Source organism: Caenorhabditis briggsae, assembly GCF_000004555.2.
Source record: "Caenorhabditis briggsae complete genome, chrIV, whole genome shotgun sequence".
NCBI classification, from domain to species: Eukaryota; Metazoa; Nematoda; class Chromadorea; order Rhabditida; family Rhabditidae; genus Caenorhabditis; species Caenorhabditis briggsae.
Window position 1 is genome coordinate 13,130,319 of NC_013487.2, and position 20,456 is coordinate 13,150,774.

The 20,456-nt window shown below is 37.7% G+C and overlaps 6 protein-coding genes across 6 annotated transcripts in view; 4 read left to right on the top strand and 2 right to left on the bottom strand.

Moving 5' to 3' along the window:
• CBG10722 overlaps window positions 1-2,830 on the top strand; it is a gene marked incomplete at both ends in the record, with an annotated part of 10,154 nt that extends 7,324 nt beyond the window's left edge. Inside the window, 4 exons of the mRNA XM_002634418.2 lie at window positions 1,108-1,555; window positions 1,608-1,723; window positions 2,259-2,413; window positions 2,729-2,830. Of these exons, the coding sequence (XP_002634464.2) occupies window positions 1,108-1,555; window positions 1,608-1,723; window positions 2,259-2,413; window positions 2,729-2,830 (821 nt within the window). The remainder of the gene's footprint in view (window positions 1-1,107; window positions 1,556-1,607; window positions 1,724-2,258; window positions 2,414-2,728) is intronic.
• Window positions 2,831-3,247: 417 nt separating this feature from the next.
• On the top strand, window positions 3,248-10,967 carry CBG10721 (the record flags this gene model as incomplete). The annotated part of the gene is made up of 9 exons (XM_045236101.1): window positions 3,248-3,266; window positions 3,865-3,946; window positions 3,994-4,046; window positions 4,506-4,732; window positions 5,164-5,323; window positions 5,527-5,649; window positions 9,980-10,272; window positions 10,559-10,715; window positions 10,861-10,967. 9 exons carry the CDS (start codon window positions 3,248-3,250, stop codon window positions 10,965-10,967), a joined length of 1,221 nt encoding a protein of 406 aa, XP_045094341.1.
• Window positions 10,968-11,108: 141 nt separating this feature from the next.
• Window positions 11,109-12,267, bottom strand: Cbr-col-103 (the record flags this gene model as incomplete). The annotated part of the gene is made up of 2 exons (XM_002634416.1): window positions 11,109-12,074; window positions 12,124-12,267. 2 exons carry the CDS (start codon window positions 12,265-12,267, stop codon window positions 11,109-11,111), a joined length of 1,110 nt encoding a protein of 369 aa, XP_002634462.1.
• A 1,379-nt stretch (window positions 12,268-13,646) lies between these two features.
• Window positions 13,647-16,514, top strand: CBG26472 (the record flags this gene model as incomplete). Its single annotated transcript, XM_045236102.1, has 6 exons — window positions 13,647-13,814; window positions 14,202-14,403; window positions 15,111-15,337; window positions 15,381-15,527; window positions 16,012-16,141; window positions 16,306-16,514. 6 exons carry the CDS (start codon window positions 13,647-13,649, stop codon window positions 16,512-16,514), a joined length of 1,083 nt encoding a protein of 360 aa, XP_045099082.1.
• Window positions 13,919-14,782, bottom strand: CBG10719 (the record flags this gene model as incomplete). The annotated part of the gene is made up of 2 exons (XM_002634415.1): window positions 13,919-14,192; window positions 14,685-14,782. 2 exons carry the CDS (start codon window positions 14,780-14,782, stop codon window positions 13,919-13,921), a joined length of 372 nt encoding a protein of 123 aa, XP_002634461.1.
• Window positions 16,515-18,523: 2,009 nt separating the features above from the next.
• Cbr-gst-40 lies at window positions 18,524-20,444 on the top strand (the record flags this gene model as incomplete). The annotated part of the gene is made up of 5 exons (XM_002634414.1): window positions 18,524-18,606; window positions 18,778-18,845; window positions 19,856-20,079; window positions 20,124-20,276; window positions 20,322-20,444. 5 exons carry the CDS (start codon window positions 18,524-18,526, stop codon window positions 20,442-20,444), a joined length of 651 nt encoding a protein of 216 aa, XP_002634460.1.
• Between the last annotated feature and the right edge of the window lie 12 nt (window positions 20,445-20,456).

A 20,456-nucleotide genomic window follows, 5' to 3' on the forward strand; every position in this document is an offset into this window, starting at 1 on the left:
TAGAGTCCAAGTTATAAAATTCATGTTTTGGGTCAGATTGATAATTTGTTTTCAAAAGTGGTGGAATCTTATTTTGATTGTCTTTGAACAATCACAACAACTCGTTCTTACAAAAAAACTGATATATGGAGCACTCGGGAACAGATACAGAATCTGTAATGTCATTATTTTCTTCCAAAAATCTACTTTAACATGTTTTTAGCGTTTCCAGGGGCGTTCCCCAACAGGAAATAATGTGTTTCAGGTTTCAACTGAACTGTAGTATTGATACCTAAAAGAAAAAATTCCGATATCGTTCAACCGACTCTGCCAGAATGACTAAAAGTACATTTCATGCTGGTTTTAGCTTGTCTCACGATTCATAAAATCGGTGTTTGGAGCTTAAATAAACATCTTTCCGCGTGAAAAATAATCAGATATTGCGGAATGACACTTGAAAAATGATAAAAACATAAAAATAACCAAGCGTTGACAATTAGAAATTGTGAAACGGTAGTAGGAAAAGCCCAGAAGCTGAAAATGTTCAGTTGACACTTTGAACATTCATACCATACGCAGAATTGTACTTTAATGAGGTATTACTTGTTTAAAAGTTGGTCAAACACTATTTTTCATGTTCCCAATATTATATTTCCCTTTCATAATCGTTTTCTATTTTTTTCCAGATTTTTGAAAAAATGATCCAATCCAAAATTAAAAAAAATTTTTTTTGCTATAATTTTTTCTTATTTTTTTCAAGATGAAACCATTTTCACATCATTTTTCTCGGACGATTAGCTACATTTTACAGAGAAGATTGACGTTTTAGCTCTATTTTTTAAAAAGTTTTAGTCGAAAAACTAAAAGTTCATATCATTTTGCCCTGTACTGTAATTGCATTAAAAGAAATCAAGCTTTAGTTAGTTTTAGAGCAAGGGGTAATGTGCAAAAAATGTCGGTTCGTGAAGTGCGAAACAATTGGGATGAAAAAGGATTGTGAGTTTTTCAACAAGAAACCTTTCCTATAGATTTTTTGATACCATAAAACCTCTATTAGAAGGTCTCCCTTTAATAGAAGGGCCTCTCTATTAGAAGGGCCCTCCGAGAAAAGCTTTTTTTACATTTCAGCTGTTCAAAAACACCGAGACATCTACGGAAAACGATTGCCAATTTTTCAACCCATATTCCTACCAACTCCATTCTTAAACCAAATTGGCGGAATGTACAAAAAGCTGGAACTCGACAGAATAGAAGTTTACCAATTCTATGAACCTCCACGATATGTTAATTACAAACAGAATATTGAAATCTTGCTCAGAGAGTTTTATCTGATTTCCGATTGGATTTACAACTCCTTTAATGGTTATGCAGCCCTTCCCACTGATCAAAAAGACGTTCTAATTCGTCATTTCTATTTTCAATTTCTCAATTTGGAATCTGGATTTCGTTCGAGTCAACGACGAAGGAATGATGTTTGGTTTCTACCTTCCGGAGATTTTATAGATTGTGTAAATTTGGAATCATTCTTTCATGATCCCGACGAAATTCAACCGATAAGTTCTGAGGAAGCGGTGAGGTTGGTGAGCAAAGGGATTACTGTGGATTCTAAAATTATTTTTTAATTTCAGATTGTTCAGTCCTTCATTTGAGAGTTATCATAGAAATGTGTCAATTCCGATGATCACGGACCATGTGGATTTCATGGAGTTTTTGGCTCTGGTCACCTTGATTCTATTTCCGACAGGTGTGTCTTGTCTCTGAGCTCAATTAACTCAATTCCTGTGGAAAATGCCAAAAAAATGTCTATTGATAAAATACTAGTGATATTATGATATATAACCTATCAGTTGAAAATGGCCCAGTATCCAAGGGTACATCAGAAAAGGGTACATCGAGGGTACATCGGGGTACATTGGATCAGAGGGTACATCAAATCTTAGGGGACCAAAATATCTTCCAGTGGACAACTACAGTATTTTTGATTGATGTACCCTAAGAACGTTTCGATGTACCCTGGGATCCTTTCCCTGATGTACCCTTAGAACCACCATGAGATGTACCCCTTGAACCTACCTCCCAGATGTACCCTAAGATCTGATGTACCCTCTGATCCAATGTACCCTAAGATCTCGATGTACCTTTTTTCGATGTACCCTTGGATACTGAGCCGTTAAAAATTTTTCGATACCTTGCCTGTAAACCAAAATTATTAAGCTTAAATTTGACAGAGGGGCCTTCCATTAGAGTCTTTACGATAGTTCACATCTCATAATTTTCAGGACTAGAAGGCCAATCTGACGATTGCGTAGAAATTAGTAGGCGAGTTCGAGACACTGTTCAAAAAGAGATAATTCATTATTTCAAAAACACAAAGAATTCGGAAGACGCGCCAATTCGAATGGGCAATATTCTATCGATGCTTCCGAATCTAGAGGTGGGAAAACTTTCTGATCTTGCAAAAAAGTTTTCAGAAAGTTTATGATTTTGAAAAACCGTAAGTGATTTATAGACATTTCACGTGTTAGTGGTTTTCTCCCCTTCGTTGAAATAAATAAATAAAATTAAAATTAAATTTAGAAATTTTAATTAAAATTAAATTAAGAAGCTCTTATAGAAATTGAGATAATTGAACCTTAATTACAAGTACGATAGAGTTATCTTCAAAGCATCAATAGATTCTGATTGTAAGATTTGATCAAATTTAATTGAAACAGAAAAAAAATTATTCTAAAAAATTATTTTTTTCCAGAGATCTTCTCGCCGCTTCACCGAAGATATCGAATTGAGACGAGTGTTGAAAGCCTTTCCAGTTAATGTTGATTTTTATGAAAAATGTTTAATGAAGTTTTGAACTTATTTGGACACACCGACACACAGACAGACACTCGAGATCTTTTCAGACGCATTACGTCATTCTTTTCTAATGATTCATCATTATTACGCTTCTTCAAAAGGGAGAGTGTTACAATATCCCACTCTATCTAAGTATCTTCAGTCCAATCGATATTTTCTATTCACATCTGAATCGTCGCCTTTTTCCTTTCCCGGATTCCTCTCCAATCTTTTCTGTCTTTCTTTCTCTCCACTGCTTCTCCTTTCGTCTTTTCTCTTTCTAATGTAGGCCAAATTCATCGGTTCTGCGTGTGTGTATATCTATTCTCCCTTTCTTCTGTTCTCTCAAACTTTTGTGTATTATTCAAAAATGTTACCCAATTTTATACAGTTTTCGCTTTTACTAATAAATGTTGTGTGGATCGTCGAGTCCCAGATGTTTTCACCTTGCAATGGTAAGGTTTTGGTAGTTTTTTTTAAAAAACTTGGAACCTTTTAAAGTCGCATAGCTCGAAAACTAGAGAAGGTAGACAAACAATTTTTAATTAAACAATTTTTAATTCCTATCATTTAAAGGCTCGAGATAATGTTACAATTTTCCACAGTTTCACAGAAAAGAAATTTAAAAAAAAACAATTTTTAATTTAATTGTTAAGCTAAACATTTTACACATATCTATATTTTTGAAATGTTTCTAGCTGTCGTAGTTTTTGAGAGATGCGCATTTAAACTCAGGGCATCTGGTTTTTTCTAGTACGCAAACCTTAAAGGAGAATAAAAAATTAGGAGAGCTAGAGGAAAATTACAACTATGAAATTGTATAGCCAACAATTTTACACATTTTCGTTTTTTAAAAATCTTTTTGAGAGCCCCTAGTTTTCGAGTTATGCGCCTTTAAACTTAGGAAGCTTCGTATTTCCTATCATTTAAAGGCTCGAGATAATGTTACAATTTTTCACAGTTTCACAGAAAAGAAATAAAAACCTCAAAACAGAAAAGTGTTATTAGAACTAAATTATATTAAAATTTTTGAAAAAATAGTCTCACTTTCAGGAAAATCCGCCTTAAATGATGTATGCGATGTTAATGGAGACTGTGACAATAAGGGATCGATTTGTTTGAGAGGAAAATGCAGGTGAGATCTCAATTTTTTGAATTATTGGAGAAAAGCCAAGAATTTAGATGTCACCCACATTATGTGGAAACTCGGGATGAGAAAGGAAGACTTCCAAAATGTTCACCTCGTGAGTTTTTTTTCAAAATGAAACCTCTAAAGGAAGCTTCAACTTTGAGCGAATTTATATCGGTTCCTATGAGAGATATCAAAAAGTTGTTCACTGATAAAATGTTTATCATAACATCACAAAAATTTTATCAGTTGACAAATAGTTGATATCTTTCACAGGAATTGAGGTAATTGAGCTTAAACTTTGCAGTTCTTAGGTTATGTTAGCTCATTTAATGGAAGCGCGCCTGACAACTTTGAGCCTATTTTTCTCATTTCCTGTAAAAAATTTCTACAAATTATTAGCTGATAAATTGTTTACCATATTATTAAAAACACTTTATCAGTTGACAGATTTTTGATACCTATTCGAGGAACCGAGATATTCGAAGTCAAAGTGATGCTATCATGTCATAAGGCTCCAACAGCATCTCATAATCCAAATCTATTCAATAGAACATTTTTTCAGTACCCGCAAAAGTTGGCGCGAAGTGTGCCAATAAGTGTCGCGAGCCGCTATTCTGCCGAAACGGAGAATGTCAATGTGTTCAAAGAGGAACAACAAGAATATCGAATGGAGAATGTATCACGACTTCAAGAGTTGGCGACAGATGCTCCCGTCATTATGATTGTACATCGCCATTCTCAGCATGTCTGAATTCACAATGTGTTTGTATTTCTGGAACTATTCAGCAGGTAAGCGTACTAAAAACACAAAGGCGGGGGACAATACCGTACTTCCTATGAATAATTTCGGTTTCTATAAAACATTAAAATTGAACATTTAAAATATGTTGTCAATGGGCGGTGGGTTGACATCTCTGACCAAAATTAAGATAATTTAACTCAAAAACGCTCTTGTTTCATGTTAGGAGTACAGTGGCCTAACTTTCTCAACATGATATTCCTAGGCCACCGTTGTTGATGGTCCAGAAATGGTCTAACATGCACCTGCTGTGCTAGGCCGTTTCCCATGCCTAATTTTCGTAAATGTAGTTTTCTAGGCCACCAACTTTTTGGTTTTAAAGGATCATACGAACGGAATTTCGAACCCCAGAAACATAGAGAAAATTAGAAACTGGGCCAAAAACAAAAAAAGTCAAAAAACCTATAACCTATGCTTTCAGGGCTCCCGATGTGTGGCCGCTGCCAACTGCCCCCTCGGAGGTCTTCCTGGTCAAAGCTGCGTCCGACGATCCGACCCAAGTCTTGCATTCAACATCCCACCAAACCAGGATAATTGTCCATCTGGTCAAGTTTGTGTCACAGCTGCGGATAGTCAAGTTGGTAAGATTTCTGTTTCACAAAAAAATATTTCCAGTTGGTGAAATTCAAAATTAATGTAGAAATTATTTTTAGATATATGAAAAAAACTGTAGCATAAATTCAAAAGTACTGAAACTGTTAGTCCAATATCAAAAACCCTGTAATAGAAGGGTCCCTTAACTATTACGGTTTTTCGGTATATGATATTCACAACAAATTTTCAGGCCACTGTTGTCCCGTTGTCTGCCCATTGGCCAGCCACGTGGATGTCAAGTATTCATGTGATCCAGATGCGGCACCAGCTCTAAAATGTCCATCTGACTCGCATTTTTGTCATTTGTTGTCGGGTGAGCATTTTTGCTTGAGTTGAAAAAGTCTAATTAATGATTAGGTGTCATTTAAAATCTACCGTATTCCATCTAATTGAAGCCGACCCAACCTCCAACTTCGGAGTGAATTAACTTGGTTCTTGTGAATGATATCGCAAACTTGTCGAGTGATAAATTATTTCCCGTACAATTACTAACATTGTATAGGTTAACAAAATTTTGATAGCTCTTATAGGAACCGAGATAATTGAGCTCAAAGTTGACTGTTTGGGTGGGCTTCTATTAGAAGAAATACGGTTCATACTATATGGTTCATACTATCTATCTACTTCTTACTAAGGAAACTTTTCTGTGTGTGTGTCTGTGTGTCCGTCTCGGACATTAACTTGAATAACTCAAAGGGACGTGGGACTCCTATAGTGGTGTGTGGTATGTAGTCATGGACTACCGAGCGCTTCATGTCTATGGTGTCCTGGGCCTTCTAGCTAACAGGGAACCTATAGGATTGAGAATCGAAATTTTCAAAATTATGCTCAAACTCAATAAAACTTCATGAAATTTTGCAAAGCGGTTTTTTGGTCTATCTATGTGTTGCCTGCATAAAATTGAGCACAAATCTTCGAAACTTAAAAATTTTTTAAATTATTTTTTTTTCGTATATCACTTAAATTTCGATCCTGTGGACTACTGAAAATGGGTCATAGTAATTTTCTACAGAATACAAGGTTCTTAAGTTATGCGCAAAATTCTAGAACATTCCAGAAAATTCTAAAAAATTTCAGAACATTCTAGAAAATTCCAGAAAGTTTCAGAAAATTCCAGAAAGTTCCAGAACATTCTAGAAAATTTCAAAAGACTCTAGAACACTCTAGAAAATTACAGGAAATTCCAGAAAGTTCCAGAACATTCTAGAACATTCTAGAACATGCTAGAAAATTCCAGAAAATTCTAGAAAATTTCAAAAACTTACAAAAAATTCCTGAAAGTTTCAGAACATTCTAGAAAGTACTAGAACATTCTAGGAATCTCCAGAACAATTTAGAACATTCTAGAACATGCTAGAAAATTCCAGAAAATTTCAAAAAATTCCAGAAAATTCCAGAAAGGTCCAGAACATTCTAGAAAATTCCAGAACATTCTAGAAAGTTCCTGAACACTCTAGAAAATTGCAGAAAGTTCCAAAACATTCTAGAACATGCTAGAAAATTCCAGAAAATTCTAGAAAATTCCAAAAAATTACAAAAAATTCCTGAAAGTTTCAGAACATTCTAGAAAGTACTAGAACATTCTAGGAATCTCCAGAACAATTTAGAACATTCTAGAACATGCTAGAAAATTCCAGAAAATTTCAAAAAATTCCAGAAAATTCCAGAAAGGTCCAAAACATTCTAGAAAATTCCAGAACATTCTAGAAAGTTCCTGAACACTCTAGAAAATTCCAGAAAGTTCCAAAACATTCTAGAACATGCTAGAAAATTCCAGAAAATTCTAGAAAATTCCAAAAAATTACAAAAAATTCAAGAAAGTTTCAGAACATTCTAGAAAGTTCCTAAACACTCTAGAAAACTCCAGAATATTCTAAAAAATTCCAGAAAGTTCCACAACGTTCTAGAAAGTTCCAGAACATTTTAGGAATTTCCAGAACATTCTAGAACATGCTAGAAAATTCCAGAAAGTTCCAGAAAATTTCAGAAAGTTCCAGAACATTCCAGATAATTCCAGAACATTCTAGAATATACTCTCGAACTTTCTCAAATTTTGCTTTCTCTACAAAAATATTGCAGCATTTTCTCTATACTTTCATTGTGATCTCGAACCAAAGGCTTAGAAATATTGATGTATGTGGGTAATTCAAAAATTCAGGAATTCGGAAAAGCCGAGTATTTAAAAAACTCGGAAATGCAGAAATTCGACAATTAAGGATTTTAGGTTAGAAATTCGAGACTTTAGAAAATCAAACAATTGTATTCCCTTTTCAAGAAACATGTATTCTGTCATGTAGAAACTCGGAAATTCAGAAAATCGGATATCTTTTTTTCTCAAAAAAGCGACAAGTCTTAACAGAAATTATCAGAAAAATGAAAAAAAAAGTACGTCTGTTTTATCAGAGGTGGGCATCAAATAGATGTGTGCTTCTATTGGAGAAATTACTTTATCTAGAAATTCCCATATTAGTAACATCCAAAATTTAAAAATCGAAATACTTGGAAGTTTCAGGCACTCGGAAAAGTGGAAAATCTAGACTTTAGAAATTTAATTGTAAAATACAGTGAACGAAAGCCAAAAGGTTGAGCCCCCGATAGGGACTTAAACCGACTGGTTTCTTGCTAAGGAAACTTTTCTGTGTGTGTGTCTGTGTGTCCGTCTCGGACATTTACTTGAATAACTCAAAGGGACATGGGACTGCTATAGTGGTGTGTGGTATGTAGTCATGAACTACCGAGCGCTTTATGTCTATGGTGTCTTGGGTCTTCTAGCTTATAGGGAACCTACAGGGCTGAGAATCGAAATTTTCAAAATTATTCTAAAACTCACTAAAACTTCATGAAATACTGCAAAACGTTTTCTGGGACTATCTATGTGTTTCCTACAGAAAATAAAAATCTTCAAAATTAAAAAAAAATCAAATCTTCAAAATTAAAGAATGAAATTTTGCTTTTTTTTTCGAGAATCACTTCAACTTCGATCCTGTGGCCCGCTAGAAATGTGGGTTAAAATGTATTTAGTTCTACATGCATCATTTTTAGATACTTCTAAAACTTTCTGAGGGTATATTCAAAAAAAAATCAATTTTTCCAAAAATTAACTGAATCACTTTCCAAACAGAAAATTGGAGCTTGAGATTGCACTGAACATTATTTTGATGATTTTGAGATTTGCACAGTTGGGAAACGAATATGGCAATAAATATCTCGCAAAAGCTAGGGAGAAAATCGCCTTTTTGACACATAACTGAAAGTTCCCATTTTCCAGTTTCCAGATTTCAGAGTTTCTAAAAATTTCATAGGATTTTTTATTAAGGTTTTTACGTGTTTGGCTCTGTATCATTGTTTGAATGATTTGGTTCCTTATTAAGAGTTTTTTTTCTTTTTCACAGTGTCAGGTTCCGCGAGTATGCCGAAATTTCCCATAATATGAACCAACACTTTGAAATTATGTATGAAGAGACCACGTTCAGAGAAGTAAACCGAGGTTTCGTTAGCCCCTGCATGGTCTGAACATGCGCTCTCTATAAGATCATATATGCTTGGAATGGCCTTTCAGAATTTTCGGAGTGTCGAAAATTCTGAATTTCAATTTTTTGGAATATAGGAATATTCCAATTTAGAAGCTCTCGGAATTTTTGAATTTCTGATTATCTCAGATTTTTTTTTTCTGAATATCTTAATTTATCTGGATATCTTCTGGATATCTGGATAATTCATCTGAGTATCTGAATTTTCAATTTCTGATATTCCGCATTTCGGCATTTATGGATTTCTGAATTTTTTAGTTTTTTTTTTTAATTTCTGAATACGAAAAATTGAGGATCTGAAAAACTCAGAAAATCTAAAAAATTTGAAAATTCAAAATCACCGAATTTCTGAATTACAGATAGTCAGATTTTCAGAAGTATGCAATAAAAAAGTTCCGCATCACAAATTTTCATCACTTCCAAAACAAGATTTTTCAAATAGCTCAAACAGTATTCTAGAACCAAAGGCTTAGAAATAGTTATGTGTGTTTGTAATTCTGACTTTCAGAAATTCAGAGGAATTGAAGTATTACGGATTCTAGAATTTCAAAAGTTCAGGCATCGTGAAATTCAGATACCGCATTTCCTCTTTTAGAGGCCGATGGGCTTTTATTTTTCCTTTTTCCTTCTTTTAAACTGAACTGGAATAGTTATAAAACGACAAGAACTGCACAGTAAGAGTGAGCTATTAGAGGCGGTCCTCAAACATTAGAGGCGATCTATAAAAAAGGGGGCTTCTATCAGAGAAAATATAGTATTCAGAAGTGCAGATTTCAAGAAAATCGAAAACCTCGAAAATTAAAATACTCAGAAGTTTCTCGCACGTGAGAAGGGGGAAACACTGAAATTAGAAATTCAAATATGATACAGAAGCCAGGAGGTTGAGCCCCCGGCAGGGGGCTCAAACCGACTGGTAATTCAGCTATCTCGATTTCTGTATGGGATATAAAAATTTTGTAAACTAATAAAATGTTAATGATAATATGACAAAAATTTTATCACTTGACAAACTTTTGATATCTCTCATGGAAATTGAGATAATTGAGCTCAAAGTGGGAATAGAAAATCCTGTCGGAGCCTAACATCCTTTCCAAAAACAATTAAAAATTTCAGACGGCAGTTTCTCCCAAGCAGTCTGCTGTCGTCGTCCTTGTAACGCGATGGCTCCGAACGCTCTCTACGCCAACAATCAGTGTATTCCACGTGGACAACTCAACTCTGCCTGCATATCAAACGCTCAGTGCGGAGGTGGAGAAGGCATGGAATGCATGAAAGGACAGTGTCAGTGTCAGCAAAACTTCCATCCAGCTGTCGATGTGCTTACTAATCCGCTGAAAAATCCATCACAATCGTGTTCGAGAGATTGTGAGAATGAGAATTTGTCAAAGGATACCAGTTGCATGAAGGTGGGATTCTTGAAATACATTGAATTCCTGGGCGTCCAGCTTTCCGAGCTGATCCTGCTGGTCCTGGCGGTCCGGCTGGGCAGGTCTTGCATCCTCCGGCTCCTCCCCGTTAGGTCCAGCTCCTCCGATGGCTCCTGTGTGTCTTGGAGCTCCTGGAAGTCCATCGAGTCCGGCTTGTCCTGGTGGGCAGGTGTTAGAACCTGGGGGACCATAGGCATCCGCCGCCGCCACCACCACCACCTCCATATCTTTTAAAATCAAGATTTAGAGAACCTTAAATTTCCAGGCGGTCCCTCTTAATTCCCTATGCTTCATTCAAAAACAGTGTCCTCCAAACTCTGGCTGCTATCGCGGACGATGCATGTGTAGATGTGGATTTGCACCGAAAAATGGGAAATGTGTAGAGATTCCAGCGCCATCAACGACTACCTCAGCACCAGCACGTGAGATTTTTTTTTCTGTCTGACTCTACTAAGGGTTCACGGGACCGCCGACCAAGTTGAGCGATCGGTCAGCTCGGTCGACTGAATTTCCCGTTCGATTGGAAGCCTTAGACTCTACTTGTCTAACTTCTGGATCATTTTTCAGCCGCCATCATTCCTGGAGTACCTATAAATCCTGGCAACGATCTTTTCAAACTATTCGGACAATTCTTGGGCGCTGGAAATGGCGGAGCTGGCTTCAATCTAGGATGAATCTCATTTTTATTGTTTTTTATGTCCCCCAACTAAATACGAGGTATTGAAACTTTGTCTGTAATTTATAATGAAGTAGTTTTTTTCTTGATTAAAAAAAATGATATGCAAATCGTTTATTTTGAAACTTGATGAAATGATTTAAGCAGCTTGACGGTTGACAGCAACACGACGGTGAACAGCGACGCGCTTCTTGGCCAAAACCTTGCGAGCTACCTTTCTTCTCGAGTATCCTTGTGGATGGGCTCCCCCTCCAACGGCGGCTCCTCCATGTCCTCCAGCTCCGTATCCACCACCTCCACGGGATGGGCATGGGCAGTAGGCGGCGTCGGTTCCTGGAGTTCCATCATTTCCTGGAGCTCCTGGCTGTCCGTCTGGTCCTGGCTGTCCTGGGCCTCCTGGGCGTCCAGATGGTCCTGGTGGTCCTGGTGGTCCAACTCCGTATCCACCTCCTGGTGCTCCATTGTTTCCTGGTGGTCCACGTGGTCCTGGTGGTCCTGGTGGTCCTGGACGGGGAGATCCTCCTTGAGCATTCTTTCCTGGACGTCCTGGCTGTCCTGGTCCTCCTGGTTGTCCTGGGGATCCGGCGTCTCCGGCTGGTCCTGGGGCTCCTGGTGCTCCTGGACCTCCTCCGTAGGATGGGGCTCCTGGCTGCCCGTCGTTTCCTGGGCGTCCAGCTTGTCCGGCTGGTCCTGGTGGTCCTGGTGGTCCGGCTGGGCAGGTCTTGCATGCTCCGGCTCCTCCCTCAGATTGTCCGTTGGATCCAGCTCCTCCGTTGGCTCCTGGCTGTCCTGGGGCTCCTGGAAGTCCATCGAGTCCGGCTTGTCCTGGTGGTCCACGTGGTCCTGGTGGGCAGGTGTTGGAGCTTGGGGAGCATTGGCAACCTCCGCCGCCGCCGCCACCACCTCCGTATCCACCACCGCCACCTCCTCCCATACCACCTCCGTAACCTCCTCCATGACCTCCTCCGTGTCCACCACCTCCATATCCACCTCCACCATGTCCTCCTCCATACTGAGCGTATCCTCTCTTCTCACGAATGAATGGGTTTCCTCCCTTTGGTGCGACGACGTCGTTGATAGCGTCCCAGGCGATGTTGGACTTCACCTGAAGCATTGATGGTCTGTTACAGCTGAAGAATCTCTTCTAGACTCACCTTGAAAGCATCCATGTCGACCATGACGTCATCATACAGGGAATTGACCTCATTGAAGATTTGAGCGGCGAAGAAGAGACATCCGACGATCGTTGCCCCCGAAAGGATTGCTGCCGACGCGGCAAACGTTGTTGAAGCGGTCATTGCTGTACCGACTGAAGAATTCGTCAACCTGGTAACTCTTTTATACTGGGCCACATCTCTTCCTTAAAGTTTTGAAAACTGTTTTCAAGGGCACTCTCCTCCCATTTTTCCTATCTTTTCTATCTTCTTTTCCAATTTTTTCCTGACCGAATAACATCTCTGCGTCTCCGACCCCATCCCGAACGTCCTTGTCCTTCTTCTATCATCAAAACATCTTCTCAAGTGTCTGCGTCTCTCGTCCAACGCATTCTATTTCTGTTTTCGAGAGTCAGTTGATTTCGCCGAATCGCCGTTTTGCCGTCAAAAACGGTTCTACCGGGGACAGTTGATGATGGTTTAGCAGTTAGCAGGAAAATAAAAAGGAAGTGGACACAGGACACATAACTGGTTGAAAGGATAGCTAATTGAGAATTTTCTTGGGAGAAGAGAATTGGGAAAAATGTGATGTGAACAACAAATAATTTGATTTTTGAACAGAAAAGATAGATTGGGTTGGTTGGGTAATATGGCCTGCCAAGCACATTTGACAGTAAAAAAGTTATAAAAAGGATTCCTGAAACTGCAAAAAATTCACGGAATTTAGCGCAAAAGTTATGCTAGCTGACAAACTAGAAAAATCGTCATAACAACTGAAAAGGCCAAAAAAATTACCATAGAATGCAAAAACAAAAAATTTGAAAAATTTTTGAAACAGTAATAATTTGGTCACTTTTTGCTATCACTTACAGAAGCTCATGCTCAAAGTTACGCACAGTTTTTTTACAGATAAGTAAAAAAATTCCGGAAAAATGAGCCAAAATTACCGAAAACGAATTATTTTGAAGCACGGTATGAACCTAAGACGACCTGAAGAGACGAAGAGAAACCAGAGAACTCTCGTTTCTCTGCATCTCTTCTAAACTTTAAAAGCTCATAACTCGGTTTGTAGTTTACCGTTTTCAATGATTTTCGGCGCATTTTGAAGCTGAAAGATGCTAGAACAGAATATTGATAAATATTAGCATTTGCTAAAATTTTAAAACCTGGAATTGTTGGTCAATTTTGGAGCACAAATCTACTGAAAAATGGATTTCTGTTTGTCCGGATGTCCGCTACTAGGCTAGAGTCTACCATCCTGACTAATCTCTAGTTTTTGATTCATTTGATCGCTCAAATTAACAGCATCTTTGAGCCTACTACTAATCCTTCGAAATTTTCTACTCATTCATTCAGTCACACGGGGTGGCGACACATCCTATAGTAAAAAAGTGTAATCCGTTAATTTGTGAATTCGGAAAATAAGATTCTATGCAAATATGGACTACCGTAGTGGGGATTATCGTAAATCGGGGGTTTAAAAGGGATGGGTCCACAGTTTAGATACCTCTTTTTTGGCCGTTATGGAGTTTCTGACCAGCGATTTGGACCAGAGTCTAAACTATGTGTTCCGAAATGGTTTGAAGTTAAATCAACCCTTTTATGGATGCGATGGAGTTGATGGATTTGCATTGGGACAGCCTAGACAGTACGTTGGAGCGTATTTCCTGACAGTTGGAGTGGTTTTGTTGGTGAGTTCAATTTTTGACAAGTTTTGGCATGGGCAGTAGGCGGCATTGGTTCCTGGAGTTCCTGGATCTCCCGGCTGTCCGTCTGGTCCTGACTGTCCTGGGTCTCATCGCCGTCCATTTGGTCCAGGTGGTCCCGGTGGTCCAACTCCGTATCCACCACCTGGTGCTCCATTGTTTCCAGGTGGTCCACGTGGTCCTGGTGGCCCATGTAGTCCTGGACGTCGAGATCCTCCTTGAGCATTCTTTCCTGGACGCTTTGGCTGTCCTGGTCCTCTTGGTTGTCCTGGGGATCCGGTATCTCCAGCTGGTCCTGGAGCTCTTGGGCCTTCTCCGAATGATAGGGCTACTGGCAACTTGCCCAAACCTTGCTCAACTCGTCTTTTCTAGATCATCTACATCCCGTGTCTAATCGTGATCTGGAAAAGTGACCTCATGAAATCGTCATGCTACAAAATCATGGTTTGCCTTGGGATCCTTGACATCTGCTGTATTTTAACCAATTCAGTGACAACTGGTTTTCTTGGAATCCAAGGAGCCACGTTTTGCTCCTATCCACTTTTTATATACTTTATGGGATCGCTGGGATGTGGTATGTCACCCAATTGAAATTTAATGAATATTTACTGGTAAATGACATCTACAAAATCATATTTTCAAGGTTGATTTTCAAAATTGGCAATATCAGGTTCTCATCGAAAACGTCATGTTTTATTTAACAAATTCTATAATTTTTCGAAACAGTGAATAATTTTTAGAAAATTGAAAAGGAGAAAAGTAAATAATATATTTTCTTTGTTCATTACATTATCCTCACTATCAAATCGAAATATATGAAAAAATGCTAAATCTCTAGATTAAGAATTAACTTACCGGTCAATAAAGTATACAAAATAGTATTTTTCAGTCAATTTTCGGTTATTTTGACAATTTTCAAAAGGCTGCAGCTTGGCTATCGAGTTTCCAATCATTTTGAAAATTTTGGAGCTTGTAAAACAGACCTAGATTGAAAAATTTGCATTCACAGAATGTTTTGAAAATTCATTTTATTTCCGATTTCTGAAAGACGCCCCTTTGAGCTAGTTTTTGTACTGAAAACGGTCAAAAATAAGCGTCGGCAAAATAGCTGAAAAACTAGGGTATTTCAAAAATTCTGTGAATGCAACGTTTTTAATAATCTAGATCAGTTTTACATCCTTCAAAATTTTGAAAGTGATTAGAAACTTAACAGTCGAGCTTCAGATTCCGTCAAAACAGCCAAAAATCAACTGAAAAACATCTGATGAATCTATTTTTTAGGATGTTGGATGGGATCATGTGCTTCGTGTATCCTCTTAGGCATCAACCGATGTTGCGATGTCAATCAACATCTCCGGATCCGCACAATTTTCCTGGGTCGGAAAATGTATTTTACGATTTCTATTCCTATTCTCTATACCATCTACTCGACATTTTTCACCAAACCAATCATTTTTAATTCCAATTATATGAGCTGGTTCTTCAATCCAATGCTACCGGGACATGAGGTCTGTTAAGAGTGAGATTTCAAAATTAGGAATCAGATTTCAGGCAACTGATTACGTGAATATCGCACATACCATAAATAATTGTGTAGTTTCTGGAGCTACCACTGCGATTTATGCGTACCTGTGTATTTTGTTGTTTGCAAAAAGCAAGCATTTTCGTTCAGAATCGATTTCGAAGACTCAGACACAGGTAGGTGATCACAGGGATGTTTGGAATGGTCTTTTCGGAATTTCAGATTTTCAGAATATTCCGATTCTTAAAAATGAGAAATTCCCCTATTTCGGAAATTCAGAAATTCAGAAATTCAGAAAATTAGAAATTCAGAAATTCAGAAATTCAGAAATTCAGAAATTCAGAAATTCAGAAATTCAGAAATTCAGAAATTCAGAAATTCAGAAATTCAGAAATTCAGAAATTCAGAAATTCAGAAATTCAGAAATTCAGAAATTCAGAAATTCAGAAATTCAGAAATTCAGAAATTCAGAAATTCAGAAATTCAGAAATTCAGAAATTGAGAAATTCAGAAATTCAGAATTTCAGAAATTCAGATACTCAGAAATCCTGACATTCAGAATTTCAGAATTTCAGAAATTCAGATACTCAGGAATCCTGAAATTAAAGAAACTTTGAAAGTCGAAAAATCTGAAATACTGAAAATCTGAATTTTTTCAAGATCTTCTTCCAATCCGTGCTCATCTGCTCGTTCAACGCCATCGCCGCCTACATCTACGTCTACATGCAATTCTTTTATTCCCCTCCATCCGTCGTTCTTATCGGTCAACTCGCTTGGCAGTGTGCTCATGGTGAGTGAGCACACAAAAAGCACACTAGAACGAAAAGCGGTTGCTAGGAAACCGAAATTTTCTTTTATGCCAACTTTTTGTCAGCATTTTTTTGAAAAGTGTGACTTGCACTTTTTGCTATACGAAATTTAGTCATCCTCCAGGAGTTTCAAAGCATTTTTCAGGTTCGGTCTGTTTGATCTATATCACCATGAATAAGACGGTCCGTCGTGGAGTGATTGATTTGGTTGTGCCACGTGTCATCCGGGATAAAGCTCGCATCGGAACAAATCGAGCCGCCAACATAGCCAGACCGATTTTGAGCGTGATTGGAATGGAACCAAAAATCGGAGGGACTACAAGAACCGGAACCAGTTCTGGAACTGTTTTCTAGAGAATTACAACATGTTCCTTTGATCTCCCAAGTTCTTATTTTCTTCCTTCTTATTACTCTTTTCTGATGAATAATAAACCATATATATCCGCCAGACACAAACCGAGCAAAGTCCATTTCTCCGTTTCTCTTTTTCGTATTCTCGTCAATTGTCATCGTATGTGCTCCGCGGTGTGTGTGCTGCTCAAACTCCACCTCTCTTTCCACGACGACGTCGTCGTGTCTTCTTGAGAAAAGAGGGGAAAATACACTCGCCAATGTTTTACTTTCGAATTGTATGTAGTCAGTCAAGTGAGCTTTTAGGCGTCTTTCTTTAGTGAAAAATGAGGCTACAGTAAATGCTCTTTTAGTAGAACTCCCTGTACTTGCACTTTGAGCTCAATTATCTCAATTTCTGTAAGAGATATCAAAAATTGGTCAACTGTTAAAATGTTAAGGATATTATGAGTCATAAATTTTATGACAAATATTTTGTCATTTACCGTAAAACCTGTATTAGAAGGGCCCCTGAAATTGAAGTACCCGCCATAGAGACCACACGAAAAATAGAAGTGCTCCTCTATTTGAAGTACCCCCTCTAATTGAAGTACCCCTTTGCTAAATTATCGAAAACCGGTTGAAATTTTCACAATTCTTGTCAATGTGTCCAAAGATTGAATTCTTATGAAATCCAATTGAACAAGGAACTTAAAGAAGCTGTTTCTCTGGTGTTTTTTTAGATGTTGTTTGCATTGGTATACGCAAATTATAGAAGATTTTAAGTAGGAAAAACACAAATTTCACCGAAATACGTTATCCTTTTAGTAAAAGTGCCTTCCTCAGAGACCCCACGAAAAATACAAGTGCACCCTCTAATTAAGGGCCCCTCTAATTGAAGGGCCCCTCTAATTGAAGTGCCCCCCCTAAAGACCCCAAGAAAAATAGAAGGGCCGGCCCTTCTAATACAGGTTATACGGTAAGCACTTTTTGGTATCTTTTCCAGAAAATAAGATATATGGGCTCAAACTTGAAAATTTCTAGACCCTTTTATAGCTGTTTTTACGGTCAAAATATAGGACTCCTAAAAAAATGAGCTCGCCTCACTCAATTTTTCTTGCTGACTGCAAAAAAACTGCCTTTTCTGGTGTTAATTCTGGTGTTAATCTAGCCTAAAATTTAAAAAAATTTTTAAGCCAAAGGTTATGGCAAATATGTAAAGAACTGAAAATCTTATTTTCGATTTTTTCCCTTAAGATAGTGTACTTTGATGTCCTGAAAAAATAGTTCAAAATGTTCCGACTTTTCTGAAAATTTCAGGAGAAACAAATTTTCATTTCAGTGGTACAATATACCCTTAAAATTTCAATTGTACCCTTGTTTGCCGCATCTCGGACTCTAAATTAGAGAATATGTGGAGCGAAGAGATTAACCAGTAAAAACTAGATCAAATCGCGCTAAAAGCGCACCAGTCAGCTGTTTGATGCGCCGAAGGTGTGGTTATTAGGATGGTATGATATATTTTTGTCCGATACCCGGCTTACACCCACTTTACCGCTAGACCGGCTAGATAAAAAGGCTCTCGACTCAAAAATTGTGTGTTCTTCTCATTGAAAAAGTTCACCTTCTCAACTTATGCATGCTTCATTTCCTCTGTGGTTCCTAGAACTTGGTGTTTGACTTCTCTCTCTCTCTCTCTCTCTCTCTCTCTCTCTCTCTCTCTCTCTCTCTCTCTCCATCATTCCCTTCCCAACCTTTTGTTTCCCTCGTTCATTCATGCTTCTTTCTCTTCTTCTATTTCCAATTCTCTCCATTTGTATCCACAATAAATCTCTCCTTCTTCCCCTTCTCCTATTTTCCTCCTTCATCTCGTTTTTGCTCCGCGAGCCCCACACCAAAAAACGTGTTTTTGATTATTGGCTTGTCGCCGCCCCATCTCCTCCGTCCCCTCTCACTACCCACGACTTCACTTCTTCTCTTCTATATACATTTCAAGAAGAAGTAACTTTTTTCATTTGCTCAATTTTTAAAGAATGTCACCGGACCAAAAGCATCGCTACAAACTGTACTATGGGAATGCCAGAGGACGTGCCGAACCGATTCGTCTCGTTTTTCAGTAAGTTAGCTTTTTTTGAGCTTCTGTCTTTTTAGCTAGCTTTTTTCAGGGACTATCTTTTTATCTAGCTTTTTTTGAGTTCTAATGGGCAGTTCCTAAATTTCCAAGTTATTTGGATAAAGATACTGAAAATAGATCCAAATTTTCAAAATTCCAAAATTCTGTTTGTAGTTTTCTCGGCGTCGACTTCGAGGATTATCGCATGGAGCAGGGAGAGTTCACTGGAGCATTGAAAGACAGTGAGTGAAATTGAGAGACGCAGAGATATCGGGGAATAACGTTTTTGAAATGCAGTAGCAGTCCTTTTGAAGGATATGTGAATATGTGTCAATATAATGGTCTGGGGGTAGAAGGGAACAAGAGGAGAGGGCTTGAGGTACAATAGTTTTTAAAGTTCAAAAAATAGGATTCCCAGATTCTGAGCTTTTGAAATCTGATAAATTGAAACAGAGAAAAATGGTTGTGTTTCAATTTTTATTTAAAGTACATTGATAAACTTTACTTATTAGACTTATAAGACTTATTAGAGGCACTGGATAATAAAAGTATGAAGATATTGTTAAAATTGATTGTCCAAAACATTTTTTAAAAATTTTGAAACAGCGAAAAAATGTTTCCTGAGATCTTGAGATTCTGAATTTCAAAAAAATTCTGAATTTCCAGAAAATGTAGAAATTCTCAAAACGTTCAGAAAGTTGAAAAGTTTCAGAAAATTCAAGTAATTAAAAAATTTAGAACAACCAGAAAATTCAGAAATTCATAAATTCAAAAAATTGAAATTTTCAGATCCTGAGATTCTCAGACCAGAAGAGTCTGAAATTTCAATAGTTTGAAATTCCTAATTGATTGTTTTTTTAACTTGAATTACAAAATTTAGAAAATTCGGAAATTTTGAAAAACTCTGAAACTCAGAAATTCTCAGATTTCCAAATTTGTAAATTCCTTCACCCAAAGATTCTTGAATTTCAATATTCTAAAATACCAAAGTTCCAATATTCTGGATTTTCAGCATTTAAGTCTTGAAAACTCGAAAAATTCGAAATAAAACTCAGATCATTTTTCAAATTGAAGAAAAGTTGAGAAACTTGAATAATTTCAGAGATTTTGATATTCCCAGGTGGAACTTCCAACATTTATATATTTCAAGGGTTCCGAACATTTAATATCCAAAATTCAAAATATCAATTCCAAAACTCCAAGAATCTTTGAAACCACCCCAGAACCTAAACCTCATCTTTTCCATTTCCAGAAGCCCCAATGAAACAAGTTCCATTCATCGAAATAGACGGAGGCAAAGTCACTCTCTGCCAAACGGTTTCCATCTGTCGTTACCTGGCCAAATCAGTTCATCCAGATAGATGGCTGGGCGGTGCCACGAAGACCGACTCGGCCAAAGTGGACATGATGGCTGATGGATTTGCGGATCTATTCCAGTTGGCCGCCATGGCAAAGTATGCTCCGGATAGCATCAAAGTGAGAAGATCAAATTTTCAAATGAAATTTTCTTCATTTTCCAGGAGGGTTTTCAAAAACACTACAAGGACACGATGCCAGGAAAGCTGGAAATCATGCAAGACCTGTTGAAGAAGAGCAAGGGAGACTATTTCGTCGGAAAATCCATCCACTGGTGTGATGTCTACATCTTGGGAGTTCTTCAATCACTTGACGAAGTAATTGCGCTCTAATGATCAAAATTTGAAGAGTTATATTTTCAGTTTGATGACGAGGTGTTCGAAAAGTTCCCAGAACTGCAAGCCTACTATCTGAGAATGCGTAATCTGCCAGAGCTCAAGGAGTACATTGATGCCAACTGGCCGGAGACCAAGTATAAGGCTTAATGGATCATTTCA